This window comes from Ochotona princeps, chromosome 1, assembly GCF_030435755.1.
Source record: "Ochotona princeps isolate mOchPri1 chromosome 1, mOchPri1.hap1, whole genome shotgun sequence".
NCBI classification, from domain to species: domain Eukaryota; kingdom Metazoa; phylum Chordata; class Mammalia; order Lagomorpha; family Ochotonidae; genus Ochotona; species Ochotona princeps.
Window position 1 is genome coordinate 69,713,511 of NC_080832.1, and position 18,285 is coordinate 69,731,795.

An 18,285-nucleotide genomic window follows, 5' to 3' on the forward strand; every position below is an offset into this window, starting at 1 on the left:
CGGTGGGATGTCACCTCCTCATCTCAGGAAGGCCTCTGTGAAACAGCCATGGCTGGCATCACACGAGGTGCTGCGGGCTGTGGTTTCCCTCATGTCAGGGAGGCATGGACCTTTGCTCTTAGCACCTCTCTTCAACACTGGACTAGAGGTTCTGGGCAAGACTTTTTCAGGCAAGGAAAAAGATATCATCATCCCAGTTGGAAAAGATATACAATGTCTTTATTTACAGATGACATAATCTTTTAGGTAAGAAATTCTATAGACCCTTCCAGAAAATAAGGCTATCAGGATTGATAAGCAAGCTAATCAAGGTTTTGAGAAACATAAATACATATATAAGCAATGAAAAATCAGAATCAGAATTAAAAAATGATACTGCTTACAAGTGACGCTTGAGCCTAAACTGAAAAAGATATGCAAAATCTATACACTGCCATAGAACATAACTGGAAAGATTATCATAAATAAGTAAAGAAAGATACTATGCTCATAGCTCAAAATATTCAACGTTGTTTCTATAGTAATTCTTTCCCAGTTGATCAGTAATATCAGTGCAATCCTGGTAAAAATCCCAGCAGTCTGTTTTGTGGAAATTGGCAAACTAATTCTAAAATATCTTTGGATGGGTTGGACGTTGTGGTGTAGCAGTCAAACTGCTGCTTAGATGATGTTTACACCATTTTGAAGTACTTGGTTACTCCATTTCCAATCCAGCTTCCTGCTGATTTGTAACCTGTGAAAGCAGCAGGTGATGGCTGAAGTACTTGGGCCTCTACTACCCACATTGGAGACCCGGGTGGAATTCCAGGTCCTGGCTTCCTCTTGGCCCAGCACTGGCTATCGCGAGCACTTGAGGACTAAACTAGTGGATAGGAGGTTATGATGCTGTCTGTCTCTTTTCAAATAAATAAAACTATATGGAAATTCAAAGGATAGGAGTGATTGAAAAAGAGCCAGTCAAGAGATTGTGATAAAATGGCATAAAGGTAGACAAATAAATATGTGTGAAATACAGAGACCATAAGTAGACTCACAGATGTATAGAAAAGTGATTTTCAATAAAGGTGCAAAAAGGATTTGGTAGTCTTTCCAACAGTGGTGTGGAAACAATTGGGTAGCCAAAAAAAAAAAAGCCTCAGTCCAGACCTTGTTATATATACAAAAAACAAACTAAAAATGATTGTATACCTGAAAAATTAAAATCTAGTAAAAAATAAATTTTGTGTACTTGGTTTAGGCAACTTTCTTTAAGTATGACAACAAGAGCACAATCCATAAAAGAAAAATTCTAAATGTGGACTTTGTCAAATGAAAACTTTTTTCTCTTGGAAAAAGAATGAAAAGATGAGTGAGAATGAAAAGGTATGCTGGGCTCAGTGTGATGGCTCAATAGCTAAATCCTCACCTTACAAGCACTGGGATCTCATATGAGTGCCAGTTCATGTCCCAGCTGCTCCACTTCCCATCCAGCTCCCTGCATATGGCCTGGGAAAGCAGTAGAGGATGGCCTAAAGGCTTGGGCCCCTCACCTGCATGGGAGACCTGAAAGAAGCTCCTGGCTCTTGGCTGCTCTCTAGACCTGCTCCAGCCATTGTGGCCATTTGGGAAATGAATTAGTGGATGTAAGATCTTTCTGTCTGTCTCTCCTCTGTGTAAATCTGATCTGCCTATCTAATAAAAATGAATTTTAACAAAAAAGTTAAAGAAAACTGGGGGAAATTTTTTTAATTACAATATCTGATAAAGCATTCTTGTTCAGAACAGATAAAGGTCTGTCACAATTTATTCAGAAGACAATCCAATGAAAAATGGGCCAGAGACAGGCATTTGGTTCAGTGGTTAAGATGTCAATTAAAATGCAAGTGTCCCACATCCAAGTGCCTAGCTTGAGTTCTCCATCACAACTTCTGCTGATGCAGGCCCTGGAAGGCAACAGTTATAGCTTAAATAATTGGGTTGCCCAGTCCAGAATAGGCCATGGAAAGTTTCCCACTGGCACACATTCAGCATGGGTCAGGAGCAGACCAGGCTGAATCAGTTCATGTCACCCACTGGTAAATCCAAGCACCAGATCAGAGTGTGGGATGAGCCGGGTTTGGTCGCGACAAAACCAGTACACATTATGGAATGCCAGGGCGTGGTTGCCTGTACTGGATATGAATGCAGCACCCAACCAACACACGTGAGATCCAGGAAGGAAGGGAGGGGCAGAACTGGCGGGGGGATTAAGGGGCTGGTTCCCTCGCCGGACAGCTACTCCCAATGGAGAACGTGGGCTGGGATAGAGACAGACTAGACTATGCAAGGCTACAACACCTGTGCGCTGCATGTGGACTAGATCAGGGAAAAGCCAGGCTGGGCTGATTATTCCTGCTGGTGCAAGCATAAATTAGAGTGGGTGAGGGATGTTTGGGCATAGCCGCAGAAGCTGGCACTGGGGACTAATTCTGTCAAGTCAAATCACAGAACCACCTAAAGAGTGCATAAACCGGGACAGAGAGACCTGGGAGGGAAAAAGTGGGTTCCCCCTTCTTGGGTCACTATTCCCGTGGGAGGGCATGAAAACTAGGACGGGGGCTGGGATGGCTAGATAGAGAGGCACTCAACAGCACCCATGAGGGCTGGATGGTTGAGTTGGTTAGATAGAACTAAGCTTTAATACCCATTGACAAGTGCCAGAGCCAAATGGGATGGGGGACAGACTGGTCTTCTGCTACACATACTGGCAAACCAGGGTAGGGGGCGGGCCTGGTGGGGGTTGTTGTCTGTCGCCCCGACTAGGCTGCAGCTCCCACTGGTTTGTGTGAGGGCCGAGTACGTGCTGGGCAGAACCAGACTGGACTGCAACACCCATTGGTTCCAGTGCAACTCGGGACTGAAAACAGAACCAACACAGCAATTGCAACCACCAGCTGATTGGGGTGATGGACTGTGCCGGGCCCTGTGCTTGCTAGAACATACAAGAAACTAGTCTGGGAATACCTCAAAGTTTCTTTGGAGATCTCCCCAATCGAACTGCTGGACTCAGAACTCTAATCAAGAAAAGACAGAAGACAGAGCAGATCAATCATTCATCTCAGCTATATGTTGGCAGCGAAATATGGGGCAAACAGAGACTTTATAATGGACCATATCAATCAGTGGACGACCTCATCGAGCGAAACTGGCAGCGATTCATAACTGGAGAACTATTAACACCACTTGAGCACATATCTCAGAGCATGCCCACATCCGGGACTCGGGGTGGGCGGGAAACCGGGTGGGGCTTCTCCCTCAATATCCCCCTTTACCTCAGATACATGATGGAAACAATATGGACATAATAGTATTACCCACTTCCCTATCCCCCTGAACCTTTTTTTTTCCTTTTTCTTTCTTTAACTGTAATTAACTATGTAAAGATTGTCAACAACAACACAATAAAATAGATTAAAAAAAAACAAAAAAAAATTGGGTTTCCATACCGTCTTGAGAGACCTGGATTTCATTCCCAGCTCCTGATTTCGACTTTGGCTCTTGTGTGTACTTGGTGAGTGAACCAGAAGATTGGGTATTGTTTGCACGTTATCTGCCTCTCTCTCTTCTCTCTCACTCACTCTCTCTCTCTCTCTCTCTCTCTCTCTCTCTCTCTCTCTCCTTCTCTCTCTCTCTCTCTCTGTATTCCTCACTTCCTCCCTCCCTCCTTCTCTCTCTTTCTTATATAGTATATATAGAGTCTAAAGAAAATAGCCAGATGGCAAATAAACACATTAAAATGCTCAGTATTTGTGGCATAGCAGGTAATGCTGATGCCAGCATCAACAGCACCCATATCAAAAGACCGGCTGTTTCACTTTCATTCTAGCACCCTGCTAATATGCCTAGGAAAGCAGCAGTAGATGGCCCACATGGGAGACCCAGAAGCAGCCCCAGACTCCCAACTTCGGACTAGATCAACTCTGGTCATTGCGGCCATCTGGAGAATGAAGCAGCAGATGGAAGGTTTTTTTCTCTCTCTCTCTTTCTCTCCCTCTGTCTCTGTAATTCTGCTTTTCAAAGAAAAATAAAGCTTGAGAGAGAGAGAGTGACAAAAAATACTCAGTATCTTGAGTCATTAAAATAACTTAATAATCACACAGACATACCACAGTGTACCTACTAGTATGGCAAAAATTAGACTGGCCATACCAAATATTGGCAAAGAAACAAGGAAACTGGAATTTTTATATGCTACCAGTGAAAATGTAGAAGTGATACAATCATTTTATAAGGTAGTGGTGGTTTCTTTAGAAGTTAAGCATACATTTACCATATGACCCAGCAATTGTGCCTAAAACAAATGAGAGCGTATGTTCATTCAAAGGCTTGGACATCTGTATTTGTAGCAGCTTTGTTTGTAGTAACCAGAAACCAACAACGCAGTATTCCTCAGTAGATTAATGCATTAGAAATCATATCCGAACGATGTGACTCAGCAACAAAGAAGCAAACTTTTAATACATACAAGTTATGCTAAGTAAAAGGGAGATCTCAAAGAGTATATATTATATGATTCCATTTGTCTATAAAACTATCAAATGCCAACTACTATGTTTCAGAAAGCTGCTCTCATAGTGGCAAAGTGGAGAGAAGTAGAAGGAGGAACTGTTAAAAGATGTAGTGAAACTTAGGGGAAGGGTGGATATGGTGACTGCCTTAATGTGATAACTTCACAGTTGCCAAAGCATCAAATGCACAGTATAAATATGTCTAGTTTAATGTGTGGTAGAGCTGGTTTAAAAAGTAATTAAGAATGTAAGTCTAGAGGACAAAAGGACTCAGTACTGGAATTTATATTAATAGTAACAGTTGTTGGGACCTATGCAGTGCTCAGCACTAATCCTCTGCCCTACAGCTCCGGTGTCCCATCTGGGTGCTGATTCATGTCCCGGCTGCTCCATTGCCCATCCAGCTCCCTGCCTGTGGCCTGGGAGGACAGTGGAGGATGGCCCAAAGCCTTGGGACCCTGTGCCTACATGGGAGAACTGTAAGAAACTCCTGGTTCCCGGCTTCAGATCAGCCAAGGTCCAGTCATTGTGGCTACCTGGGGAGTGAACAAGCAAACAGAAGATATTTCTCTCTGTCTCTCCTTCTCTTTGCATATCTGCCTTTCCAATAAAGAAATTTAGAAAATAGTAACCATTATTGATAAAGCATGTTATTTAAATTAAACATATACACTGTATTTAAAAATACCTTAACAGATATTTTATAGAGCTAAGAACCCTTCTGTAGGGGGTGGATTGTGCTGTAGTAGGTTAAGCCACAGCCTGCCTGACTAGCATCCCATATAATCAGCAGCTGGAGTCAGGCGTCTCCTCTTCAAATCTTGCTAATGTACCAGGGAAGGCAGCAGAACATGGCTCAAGTGCTTGGGCCTGTGCCACCGATATGAGAGACCTGGGTGGAGTTCCAGGCTATTGGCTTTGGTCTGGTCTAATCCCACCTGTTGCATCACTTGGATGGCAGACTCTCTCTCATCCCTCTCCTTTCCTCCTTCCTTCCGCCCCTTCTCCTCACCCCTCTCACCCCTCTCTTCCCTCACTCTATCTCTTCCTCATTCCCCCTTACTCTCCTTCCCCCAACTTTCCCTTCCTCTCTTGTCTGCCTCTTAGTAACTCTGCCTCCTTTTAAATAAGTTAAAAAAAAAAAAAAAGAAAAAGAACCCTTTTGTAAAACTAATTCTTTATCTTGGATACATGCATAATAAGTCTTTTTGTAAGATTTTTAAATTTTATTTTAAAGGTAGATTTACAGTGAGGAGAGATGGGGGCTGGGAAAGCAGGGGCTTCCATCCAGTGGTTCACTCCCCAAATGACTACAACAGCCAGAGCTGAGCCAATCCAGAGCCAGGAGCTTCCTCTGGGTCTCCCATGTGGGTGCAAGAGCCCAAGGACTTTGAACCATCCCCTGTAGCTTTACAGGTCAGAAGCAGGGAGCAGGATCAGAGAGGGATCAGGCAGGAGATGAACTGGCATCCATATGGGTCCCCAGGTAGAGGATTAGAATGCTACACCACCCCACCAGCCCCAAATATATATCTTCTTTTTCATGGCTCCTATTGATGTGTTGTATATCCTCTTAAAGAAGATGCACACACATCATGATTCCTATGATAATGCACAATTCTGAATATTTTTTAAAGCCAAGCAATAATCTGTTAGCCTTGCTTTGTCTTGAAGTAGCAGCAGGCAGTTACAGTAGCTGTCTGTATCTGACGCTAATGTTCGTACAGTTCACTTGTTAAATTATGTATTGTGAGATGTTTACTCCACTCGGCCTCCTAGCCAAATTTCTACTTAAGAACTGACGTGTACTCCATCAAGACAGTCTCTCAAATGCTTCAAAATGATTCATTTCCTCAACACAAATCTCAATTAGCACTTGAATTGGCCCCTCTATATGTGAGAGTTCCTTTGCAGCCTTCTAAGAAAATCAGAACTACCAAAAGTGCGGACCATTGTATATATTTCATACTTTCCGTTTAAAAAGAAAAATCTGGCTTTGCTACCTGCTACTGGAAAGAAGACTAGAGTAAATGGAGAGGGTGTAACTTAGTCCTAGAACTTGACTTTCCAGCTGTGTCTGGCTTGGTTTTGCAGGTATGTGCTCACCAGATCTGGATGTGCCGATTGGCATTTGCCCTCCTTTCTGCAGGCTCATAGCCCTTGGAAGCCTGATGTTCTCTTGCATGCTCCATCTGACTTGGTCTCAGTGGTGACTCAACCTTCCTTTCTTTCAGGGTGTGAACGGCATGTCTGTGGATGAGAAGCCTGACTCCCCCATGTATGTGTACGAGTCCACAGTCCACTGCACCAACATCCTCCTCGGCCTCAATGACCAGCGCAAAAAGGATATTCTCTGTGACGTGACTTTGATCGTGGAAAGGAAGGAGTTCCGCGCCCACCGGGCTGTGCTGGCCGCATGCAGTGAATACTTCTGGCAGGCACTGGTTGGACAGACGAAAAATGACTTGGTCGTCAGCTTGCCCGAGGAGGTACTGTGTTTGGTTTTGTTGGTGTGGTCATTCAAAGGGGGTTTACTGACTCTGAGAGTGACTGACAGCCAGAAGGCATGCCTGGTACACAGCCCTGCTCAGAGGCTCACATCCAGGTGCCTACTCGCTAGCTTTGTGACCTGGCCACTTGCGAAATGCACTTGAAGTCTCAGAGGCAAAGACATGAAAAAGAGCCTGTTTCTTTAAGAGAACCAAGCCCCACCTGGGGCCCAGGCACTCATCATTTCTCATTGTCTTACATTCAGGTTTTGAGTGGTTCACTCCTAGATATGGGACCTGAAACAACCACTCTGAGTTCTCTCTTGCAGATGGTTTAGGGATGGCTAGACTTCCCTTGAGAGTGAAAGAATGAGAGCATTCACAGCAAACTTTCTTGCTTGGGGAAAAAAAAGGTTGCGAGTCGTTTTCACTGTTAATATAGGCAAATTCTAAGAAATGTAAGCTTGCTTTTCTTGCCATTGTTGAAAATCCCCCATTTGGGTTTCTTGATTCCTTCCGTGAAACCTGTCACTTCTATGCTTTAGGAATGCCAGAAGCTGGGCCTGCTTTGTGCACACATGACCTTCAACTGAATAGAGAGACTTCACAAGGGCAAGCCTTTAAATCAGTCACCCTTTGAACTGTGACTACAATTGCTCTTCCCCGTCATCCAGCCTTTCCTTCTTTTTCAAGGCACACAGAGTGATGCTGAGCCACCTGGGGTGCCATGTTCTGGGCAGAACCATCACCTATGCGACCCTACGGCCTCTTCCAACAGCTGTGGAAGCTGTGTACTACACAACTGCTTAGGCTTTAAGAACAGAGTCCCAGGGTTGTGAGCATTCTCATTGAGCAGCTCTTGGCAGCAATCCTAAGAAAAACCATCACTAGATACAAGGCGCCAATGGTTACAACTAACCCTCAGTCCCAGGGGTTGCAAGCCCGGAAATATTTTCAGAGACCTCACAAGTAACAGAAATGCATGAAGCAGGTTGTACAAGAGGTCTACAAAATAGTTCATGAAAAATGTATGTTACGAAAAATAAAACTGCACAGATTTCAAGATGTTTTTCACCAAAATAATCTTATCTTTTGATTTCATTTGTTGTGAACACATTGAAGTACCCTTGTACATGAGACTGTAGAAGGTGATTGAGCAGGCACCTGCTCCACTGAAAGGCTTCTGGTTCAACATGAAAAACAGAGAGGCAAACAAGATGTGGGGGAAAGGTGGGGCGGGGGTTGGGGTCACCATGTTTCAGTCCCTTCTTAAGCAACACCTGCTGCTGGCCCTGAAAAGCAAAGGGTGAGGACGCTTCGCATTAACATGCTTCCTTTGTCCTCATCATCAACTCCTCCATGACAGGCACCAGCCCACTAGTAAGCAGATGGTTAGAGAGATACCAGGAACTGAAAGACAGTAGAGGGGAAGGAAGGACTTTGTTCTGAGCACATGAAAAGGTAAAGGAATGGCAGCTGTAGCTGCAGGATCTCCTCATCCTTACCAATGGAGGCAAACTTAACCAGTCAAGCTGCCCTGAGGATTAGAGGAGATGATAAGTATCAAAGTTCTCAGCACAATGCTTGTCTCATAGCAGGTGTGGGTCAAACGTAAGATACTCTAGAATCCTTTGAAAATACTTGGGAAACTTCCAATTACCCAAAAAGGCTGTGGGCATAGAAGTGGGGCATACCTTTTATTTATATGTTTTCTATTTGAAGACTCTGAGTTTTACTGATTTTCAAAAAAGTAATAAAATAGTTCATATCAAAATATATTTACATATGAAAACGATACTTGACCTCTGTTAAGTCTGCCTTTGGTGGCTATTGGTTACATGGTCCCATTGCCAGGCCTGCCCCCAATTAGCACTGAGATGCTGGTCTGGTCGGTCTCACCTTATCTCCCTGAGCCCCGGTTCTTATGTGTAAAAACCCCACAAATACTGAAGTCCTCAAATCACTTATTAAAGAACGTTTTTAAGGATGATCATTTGGGCTAACAGTTAGGATTCCCAACTAAGGTGCCCTCTCTACAAACCATACCAAAAGTACCTCGATTTAACTCCTGGATCTGGCTCCTAGATATAGCTCTTGACTACAGCCAGTGCAGACTTTGGGAGGCAGCAGTGATGGCTCAAGTGATTATGTTCCTGCCACCTACACGGGAAACCTGGATTTTGTTCCCAGCTTCTGACTTCAGACCCAGTCCAACCCCAGTCATGGCAGTTGAGAGCTCATTCTCTATCTTCATGAATAAATAATTTTTAAAATTAACAGTACCAAGACAATCAAATACAAAGGAAACTAGAGTCTGTGTGTATGTCATAATCACTGATAATTGCTTATTTCTAGCGTTATACTCTGATTTTGGTGCAGATGACCCACAAAAATCTGTTGGGCCTTTTAGGTTACATTCTAGTAATGTGAGAGTTGGTTAAATGTTGATTTCTCTGCCATTTAGCCCAGGCAAAGGCTGCTATCCTTGTTTCCTCCAACAACTATTGAAGTATTCTGGTTGCTCAGTGGCCTGGGATCTTCAGTTATAACCAGATTCTTTCTGCGTGGGACACAAGAATTTGTATTATCAGTAATCCAGCTCTAAGTATCTTGCTGATGGGCCTGAAACCCCAGTGGCATTTTCCTTTGTCGATCTGTCACTGTTTCTGGGGCCTGTTTGACAGGCCATCTCCCTCTGCTTAGAGCACCTGCCTGTGGCCACACATGCTGGGCCTGACTTTCCTCCACCTGCACTATGTATAATGGCACATTCTCACACACTCAACACACTCAGTGGTGTCATACTGAGCTCAGTGAGGAAATTCACAAAACTTGAATGAAATAGCAAATCAGCAAAGATCCCAAATGTTGCCTTGAATAGTAGCTGCCTGCAACTAACTGGTAGTTGATTCCTATGATGTAAGGAAAGCATCAGAAGAGGTCCTTGGAAATCCTTCAACCTCACCTTGAGGCCGACACTATGGCAAGGCAAGAGAAGCCTGTACCTGTGAGACCAGCATCCCAGCCCCATTTCGTGGCCTGGCTGTCCCACTTCCAAACCAACTCCACGCTAATGACCTGGGAAAAGCAGTGGAAGATGGCCCAAGTGCTTGGGGCCATGCTACTCGTGTAGGAGACCTGAATGAAGCTCCTGGCTCCTGCCTTCAGCCTGGCCAAGTGCTATCTGTTCCAGCCATCTAAGGGAATGAGCTAGCAGTACAAGGTTTCTCTCTCTCTCCTCCTCCTCCTCCCCCCCTCCTCTTTTTCTCCCACTCTGTACCTATTTCAAATAAATGAGTAAATACTTTTCTGAAAATTAAAAATTAAATCTTATCTTAAACCTGTTACTAAATTCAGAACACCAACTGGCCTGCCCTCCTTCCTTCCCTGCCAACTCTTTTTGCTTCCCCTGTAAGTTGCACTTTGAGTCATGCCACTTCCAAATGCGAACTGCTGTCTCTGTCTCCCTCTGGTCCTCCTTCCCACCCCCCCAGACTCAGCTCTTGCCTCCAGCTACATCCAGTCACACAGCTGTACCACCAAATCTTGGCTCCTGATACACAATGCCACTACTTGCAAATCAGAGCCACTCAACCTTGTGAGTAACCGCTCAACTCAAGAGAAAGAGACAAAAATAAAGACCTCCTTCTAGAAGTCAAGAGCAATTGAATTGTCATGTGTGGTTTTTGGTTTGCTTTTTCTGCAATGTAATAACAGTCTGAGATTTATAGGACTTGAGTTTTGCCTTCTCATTGAAACACACACAGACATGAGGGTCAGCAAGCAGTAAGAAGTTAGCTACTATACCTGGTTCTTTCATCACACAGTGGAACAGATCGCTTACTGTATGGTTAGTAAGTATGTTTTGTGCTTGGAAATGAAGAAAATGGATGTGAAGCATCATGAGCCATTTCTCCACTGTTCATTAGGGTTAAAGGTGGCTCAGCAGACATACCCTTGGCTGTGGTCCTGGAGACAGATCCAGGCTGGATGCTGGCCGTGCCAGAAGCGGCGTCACAGTGACCGAAGTCACTCTGAGAATGTGTCAGGAATGGCAAGTAGAAATGGGATACGCAGCAGAGAAATGGGTAACCCACAGTGAGTTTGTGCACTGAACCCATTTTTCCTTAAAGATTTGTTTATTCATTTCAAAGTCAGAAGAAGAGAGAGATTTTCCATCCAGTGGCTCACACTCCAAAGACTACAATAGCCATGACTGGACCAACCTGAGGCCAGGAGCCTGGTACTTCCTCATGCGGTCTCACCTGAGAACCCTACACCAGTCTCTCTTGACCCTCCCCTGATTCCCACCCACCTACCAGTTACCTGTGATAATCTCAGTCATCAGTCCCTGGGACCCACCTGCAGCCACTCCCAACCAATTCCCCACACCCCCACACCTTTCAGGCTCACCTGATTGTATAAATGAGCCTTCATATGTGCGCCCTTCCCCCCTTTTCCTGGCTCTTCCCCTTCCTCTTCTATCTTGCCCCTTCCCTGGCAGCCCCCATCCTGCCACCATGGCAGGAGACATTAACCTTCATGTTCTCCCCATCCCCCACTTCCACTCCTGTTTCTATCCTGTTGCAATAAAGGACCTCCTAATATCTCTTCACGCCTGGTATTTTGGCTTGTGGTAAGCTGATCATGAAAAAAGGAGTTGGCTGTGGAAATTAGCTGTGCATAAGAACTTACTGCATTAAAAAACTAACATCCCATGTGGGTGGCAGGGGCCCAAACACTTAGGTCATCTTCTGATGCTTTCTTTGGGCCCTTAGCATGGAGCTGGATTGAAAGTGGAGCAGCCAGGACACACACCAGCACCAGTATGGGGTGCTAGTGTTACAGAAAGCAGCTTAACTAACTGTGCCACAACACTGGTCTCCTCACCTCAATCTTAAGACTCTGCTTGGCTATCTCCAAGAATGACAGGAGAAGAGAGGCAGCCAAAAGTTATTGCCAAGTCACCCCCACATTTTTTGCACTTGTTTCCTGTGTCATTTCATCCTCATGCAGGCGGTGGATACCAGGTAGGAGTGAGTATGGCCCCTTTGGATGAACCTTACATTTTCTTAGCCTCAATTATGTTTCAGATTTCTACTAGCTCGTACATACTTCTATGTCTTGTTTTCATTCTTTCTCAAGACTTTGAAGCAAATCTCAGTGCTAAACAAAAAGGCAAGCTGATCCAGAGGGGTTCAGAAGACAGGGCATGTGTTGTACATCTTAACCACAGGGAACAGTAAGAACATCCCTGCAGCAGCACTGCCAAGCACAGATGCCAACAGGAAACCAAGAAAGCATCTCGCCTGGAAGATCTCAGAGCATGAGAGAGCTGTTATTGTCTCTTGGGTGGGTTTGCTCCAGACTTTTAAGGAAGCAATAAGCTAGCCTTGATTGACTTTGAGCAGCCCTTTCAGGATGTAATGATACAGAGAACGCTTAATGCTACAGCCCAGCATGCCAACAGCATTCTGAGCCAGAGTGTGAACTGGAGGGAAGAGGCAGGTTTGGGGAAGTGGTAAAAAGAGTTCCCAACCAGCAAGCATAGAGGCAGCCATTTGGGCTTGCTTCATTCACCCCCTGAACTGAAGAGACATCACTACTGTTTGTCCGAAGAACAAAAAGAAAAGCGAAAGAGAAGGGAGGGAGGGAAGAAGAAATGAAGGAAGGAAAGGAGGAAGGAAGGAAGGAAGAAAAGAAAGACGTTAGAATTTGAGGAACATCCACCCTTGGAGACTAGGAAAACGATAACCTGGGCCTTTGCATATCTGCTATAAGGCCTTAAACAAACCTGGGCTTCTATGTCCTCACTCATTCACTCAGTGCACACTTGCCTACCAAGGTTTTTGTGTTTTCTGAGAGGCATCAACCCAAGTGCTGGATGGTCCTGACTTACATTCCAGCATCTGGAGGAAGAAAGAGAGAGAAGAACTAAATAGGAAGTGTGATTTGTTACATACCATTGAGGGACATCAGAGAAGGGAGTTTGGGGGTGTCAGGGTGCAGGTGATGGCATTTCAAATAGGCAATCATAGCAGGTCTGTTTCAGCAGAAAGACTGTGGAGGAGAAATAGGAAAGAGGTAAGGAAGCCGGCTCCAGGGAAGACATCAGGGAAAGGCCTGGAGGCTGGAACAGGCCTGGTAGGTTTGATGCACAGGGACAGAGCAAGCAGCCAGAGTGGGAAGCAAATTCTCGGAGAGTGGGTGGAGCCAGCCTATGCACCTTGTTGAACACATGGTTTTGCTAGGACTAGGCAGGGAGGTCTTCGGAAGGTTTGCCAGGAGGTCATTCTGATTGCTAGATTTAAACAGATTTGGGCAAAGGCTAGGCAAACCCTTCAGAAGCTCAGGCAATAACCCAGAGCCTACATGGTGCCCCAACCAGGACCATGGCAGTGGGGCAGCAGAGCCTATAGGTTTTTCTTAGAGGTTACATTTAAGGTAGGGAAAAATAAAGATAAATCGCTCCAAGGTTTGGTTTGTCATTAGCTGCAATAGGTCAGACGAGAAGGAATATGTTTGGCAGGAAGGATTGAGGAAGGGGAGAATAAAATTGTGTTTTTTACAGATTCAGTTTGAGATACCTGTTCGCATCTAAATAGAGGTTCCTATTCACGATAGGAATTCATAGGAAGGATCAAGCCTGGAGCTAGAAATTTGAACACTAGAGTTCTGGAATGTTGAAAGCCAAAAGATCTAATATGAGCATAAAAGAGAAAGTGGGCAGAAAAGAAGTCCCAAGAGTGAGCCTTAATGCTGTCTACATTAGGGTGAAGAAAAGGAGCCAGTAGGGTTGACCAGCAAAGGGCAAGCTTGGAGGGAAAAGGAGAGGAGGCAGTGTGTGTTGCCGGAGGTGGGTAAAGCAGGTGTTTCAAGGAGGAGAAAATAGTCAGCCGTGTCAAATGACATGCTAGCCAGCAAAGGTGAAGGCTGAAAATTGGCCATCTAGCAATTTGGAGGCCATTTGTGATTTTGCTGAGCACTTTGGGGGAAGTAACAGGAGAAAAGGCCAATTCCGTAATTTCCAGAGAGTGGAAAGAGTGGAATTGGCAAGAGCTAATGTAGGTTAGAGATTTCAAGTTAACAGAGGAGAGGGGGGATAATGTCAAAAGATGTTGCATTTGTCTCTTCAAGTACGAAGAAATTCCAGCCTGTTTTCACTATGGTAAAGATCTCCATTGTTCACCCACACCCAGTTTTCTTTTCTTCTTGGACATGTAGGAAAACTAAATTTGGATCAGGGTGGCAGCATTGCAGGTTAATCCTGTACCTGTGGCACCAGCATCCCGCATGCACACCAATTGTGTTCTGGCTATTCCATTTCCAATCCAACATCTTGCTTATAGCCTGGGAAGGCGGTGGAGAATGGCTCAAATCCTTGGGACCTTACACGCATGTGGGAGAATCCAGAAGAACTTCCTGAATCCTGGCTTAAGATTGTCTCAACTCTTGCTGTTGTGGCCATTTGGGGAATAAACTAGTAGATGGAAGATCACTCTTTCTCTATTTTCCCCTTCTCTCTCTCTCTCTCCGTTTCTCTCCTTTTCTCTTTAAATCTACCTTTTAAGTAAAAATAAATATTTTTTTAAAATACTAAATTTGCAGTAAGAAGGACCATATGACTGAATCTAACCAAGGAGCGTGGTAGTATGTGAGAAGAGTAGAAGTCAGACTGCATTCCCCCCACGCTTTCCCATTCATTTACCTGATGCCAAAGAGTTCCAGGTTGGAGGTGCTGAAGCCCAGATCCCTGAGTCATTGTTGGATGACAGTGAGCAAAGAACCATTGATTTGATTCGGACTGAGACAAATGTAAAATAAACTGTTACACTAAGCCATTACCTTTTCTAAAGATTTATTTATTTTTAATTGAAAAGGCAGACTTTACAAAAAAGAGGAGAGACAGTGAGAGAGGTCTTCCTTGTGTTGGTTCACTCCGCAAATGACCACAACATTCAGAGCTGAATGGATCCAGTGCTGGGTGTCAGGAGCAACTTCCAGGTCTCCATGTTGTTGCAGTGTACCAAGGACTTGGACCAACCTCCAGTGACTTTCTAGGCCAAAAGCAGACAACTGGATCTGAAGTGGAATAGCTCAGATATGAATCAGTAGCCATATGAGATGCCAGCACTAGTAGGAAGATTATCTTGCTATGCCATCACACTGTCCGTAGACATTAACTTTTTTATTATTTTATGATACAGTTCCATAGGCACTGGGATTTCCCATACTCCCACCCCAGATTCCCTCCCTCCCCTGCTGATTGCCCCTCTATTATTACTATAGTATAGTTCTTCATAAACAGTCATAAGTATATCATTCTGCTATTGCAGGCATGGACAATGGCAGAAAGTACAGCATCATATTTTCAAGATATACTCAACAGTTTCTTTGGGAGTCCATCTTTGATCTGGAAGTAGAGATGCATACTGCATTATATGCTCACATCTGGATATGATAGTCTCCATTACACAGTTACTATACATCCCCTTCCATGAAAAGCCACAAAACAAAATCAACAGCAGGAAGAAAAATAGAAATTTACAATGTCATGGAGTTAAATAACTTGGTACTAGATGACTAATATGTTGCTGGAAAAATTTAAATCAAGAACCTTCTTGAAGAAATGATGTTACTGTATGATCTGTGAGTCAGTGAAGAATGCAATGTGAGGGAAAAAACTGTTTTGAAGAAATAAAAACAAAAGCATCAAAATTCATGAGATATAGTTTCCACTGATCTTTGTTGGTGAGATGTGTCTCCTATAGGCAACAGATAGATGGGTTTTATTCGTTGATCCAGTAAACTGATCTATGATGTTTTATTGATAATTTTATTCCATTTACATTCCAGTTTAATGTGAATAAGTGGCAATTTGGTCCTGTCATTTTAGCAGTGTGTTGTTGATTGTTTGAATTACTCTGTTGTCATTTACTGGGATATTCTCCACATTTGCCTTTGGTTTTGGTGGGTGCTATTTCTTTTCTCCATGAAGAGAATGTCTTGAAGGACAGGTTTGGAAGAGGTGAATTCTTTGAGTTTTTCTTCACTGTGGAAGAATTTTATTTCATTTTCAAAGACAAAGGAAAGCTTTGCTGGGTATGTTATTCTGGACCAACAATTTTATCCTTTCAGAATCTGGAGTATGTCACTCCATTCTCTTCTGGCCTAAAAAGTTTCTTGTGAGAGGTCAGCTGTGAGTCTGATTGGGGTTCCTCTGTATATAAATTTATTTTTTTTTAAGATTTATTTTTATTGGGCCCGGCGGCATGGCCTAGCGGCTAAAGTCCTCGCCTTGAAAGCCCCGGGATCCCATATGGGCGCCTGTTCTAATCCCAGCAGCTCCACTTCCCATCCAGCTCCCTGCTTGTGGCCTGGGAAAGCAGTCAAGGGTGGCCCAATGCTTTGGGACACTGCACCCGCGTGGGAGACCCGGAAGAGGTTCCAGGTTCCCGGCATCGGATCGGCGCGTACTGGCCCGTTGCGGCTCACTTGGGGAGTGAATCATCGGATGGAAGATCTTCCTCTCTGTCTCTCCTCCTCTGTGTATATCTGGCTGTAATAAAAATGAATAAATCTTTAAAAAAAAAAGATTTATTTTTATTACAAAGTCAGATACACAGAGAAGAGGAGAGACAGAGAGGAAGATCTTCCGTCCGATGTCTTACTCCCCAAGTGAGCCGCAATGGGCCAGTGCTGTGCTGATCCGAAGCCAGGAACCTGGAACCTCTTCCGGGTCTCCAATGTGGGTGCAGGATGCATTGGGCCATCCTCGACTGCTTTCCCAGGCCACAAGCAGGGAGCTGGATGGGAAGTGGAGCTGCCGGGATTAGAACTGGCGCCCATATGGGATCCCGGGGCTTTCAAGGCGAGGACTTTAGCCACTAGGTCACACCGCCAGGCCCAAAATTGATTTTTTTTTCAGGTGCACATATAAAGAAAGCTTGATTATCATCTGTTGTGGTGAAGACTGCTTTGGTTAATCCTGTTAAGAGTGCTGCATCCCTCCTGTATTCTGTTTCCCAATTCTTTCTGCAGATTAGGGAAGTTGTCCTTTATAATTTCATTGAATACATTTTTTAAAAAAAAACACTTTATTTATTTTTATTGGTAAATCAGATATATAGAGAGGAGGAGAAACAGAGAGGAAAATCTTCCATCATTGATTCACTCCGCAAGTGGCCACAATGGCCAGAGCTGCGCCAGTCTGAAGCCAGGAGCCAAGAACTTATGGGTCTCCCATGCTGTTGCAGAGTCCCAAGGTCTGTTTTTCCAGAAGCAGGGAGCTGGATTGGAAGCATGGCCACCGGGATTTGAACTGTCGCCCATATGGGATCCCAGTGCATACAAGGCAAGGACTAGCCACTCAGCTACTGTGCTGGGCCCTTGAATGCATGTTTTAAACCCAGCTTCTCTTTCTGCGCCTTCTGGAACTCCCATAACTCATATTTGGTCTTTTAATAGTGTCTTTTAATTCTTGGATACTTTTTTTAGCTTGACTCAGCTCTGCTTCCAGCTTTTTGATTGTTTCTCCGTTGTAACAAGAAATACCTTCCAATTCTGTGATTCTTTTCTTCTACTTCATTCGTTCTGTTGTTGAGGCTTTCTGCTGAACTTTTTATTTGTTCCATTGTGTCCTTCATTTCTAATAATTCTGCTTGATTTTGCTTCAGTGTTGCTATTTCCTATGTGACATATTCCTTGAACTCATCATGTATGTGCTTCTCATTGTTGGTAAGAAGCTTTATATCAGGTTTTTTAAGTTCTTTATCCCCATTTCCTTGATATATTCCTCAGGTAACTTTGAGGTTGGCAAAGGCTTTTACACCTTTGTAGGGGTTCTTCAGTAATATTCATTGTGCTGCTGTCTCTTATTTGTGGTCATTGCACTGCTGGTTAGCCAGTTGTTCTCCTTAGGGTAAGATTCTAAGCTGTGTCACTCACAGGTCTACAGTTCAATTTTACTGATTGTGTTTGGTACCCAGTTTTTTGTAGTCAACTTGTGCCACTCCTTCCAGTGAGTTTCAGGCCTGGGTTATTAAGTTGGGATTCTACCATGGTTTCCATAGCACCAGTTTTTGGCTCACCACTCTCCACCTCCTGTAATGCTGTGCTGTGAATGCACCATTGCCTGTATAAACTTTCTCCCACTTGTGGTTTGAGTAGTTTCTAGGATTAGGAATTTTTGGTGGTGCTGATCTTGCCAGAACCTGTGGGCTGTTAGGTCTGAGGGCCACCTAGACCTATTTTGGGTGGGACCTGTAGGA

At 44.2% G+C, this 18,285-nt stretch overlaps 1 protein-coding gene across 3 annotated transcripts in view; it reads left to right on the plus strand.

The window, feature by feature from the left end:
* The window catches only part of BACH2 (BTB domain and CNC homolog 2), a 374,902-nt gene that overhangs the window by 281,411 nt on the left and 75,206 nt on the right, over positions 1–18,285 (plus strand). For all 3 annotated transcript variants that reach the window (XM_058660792.1, XM_058660797.1, XM_058660790.1), the window contains one exon: positions 6,761–7,015. In XM_058660792.1, the coding sequence (XP_058516775.1) occupies positions 6,773–7,015 (243 nt within the window). In that variant the 5' untranslated portion in view covers positions 6,761–6,772. The remainder of the gene's footprint in view (positions 1–6,760; positions 7,016–18,285) is intronic.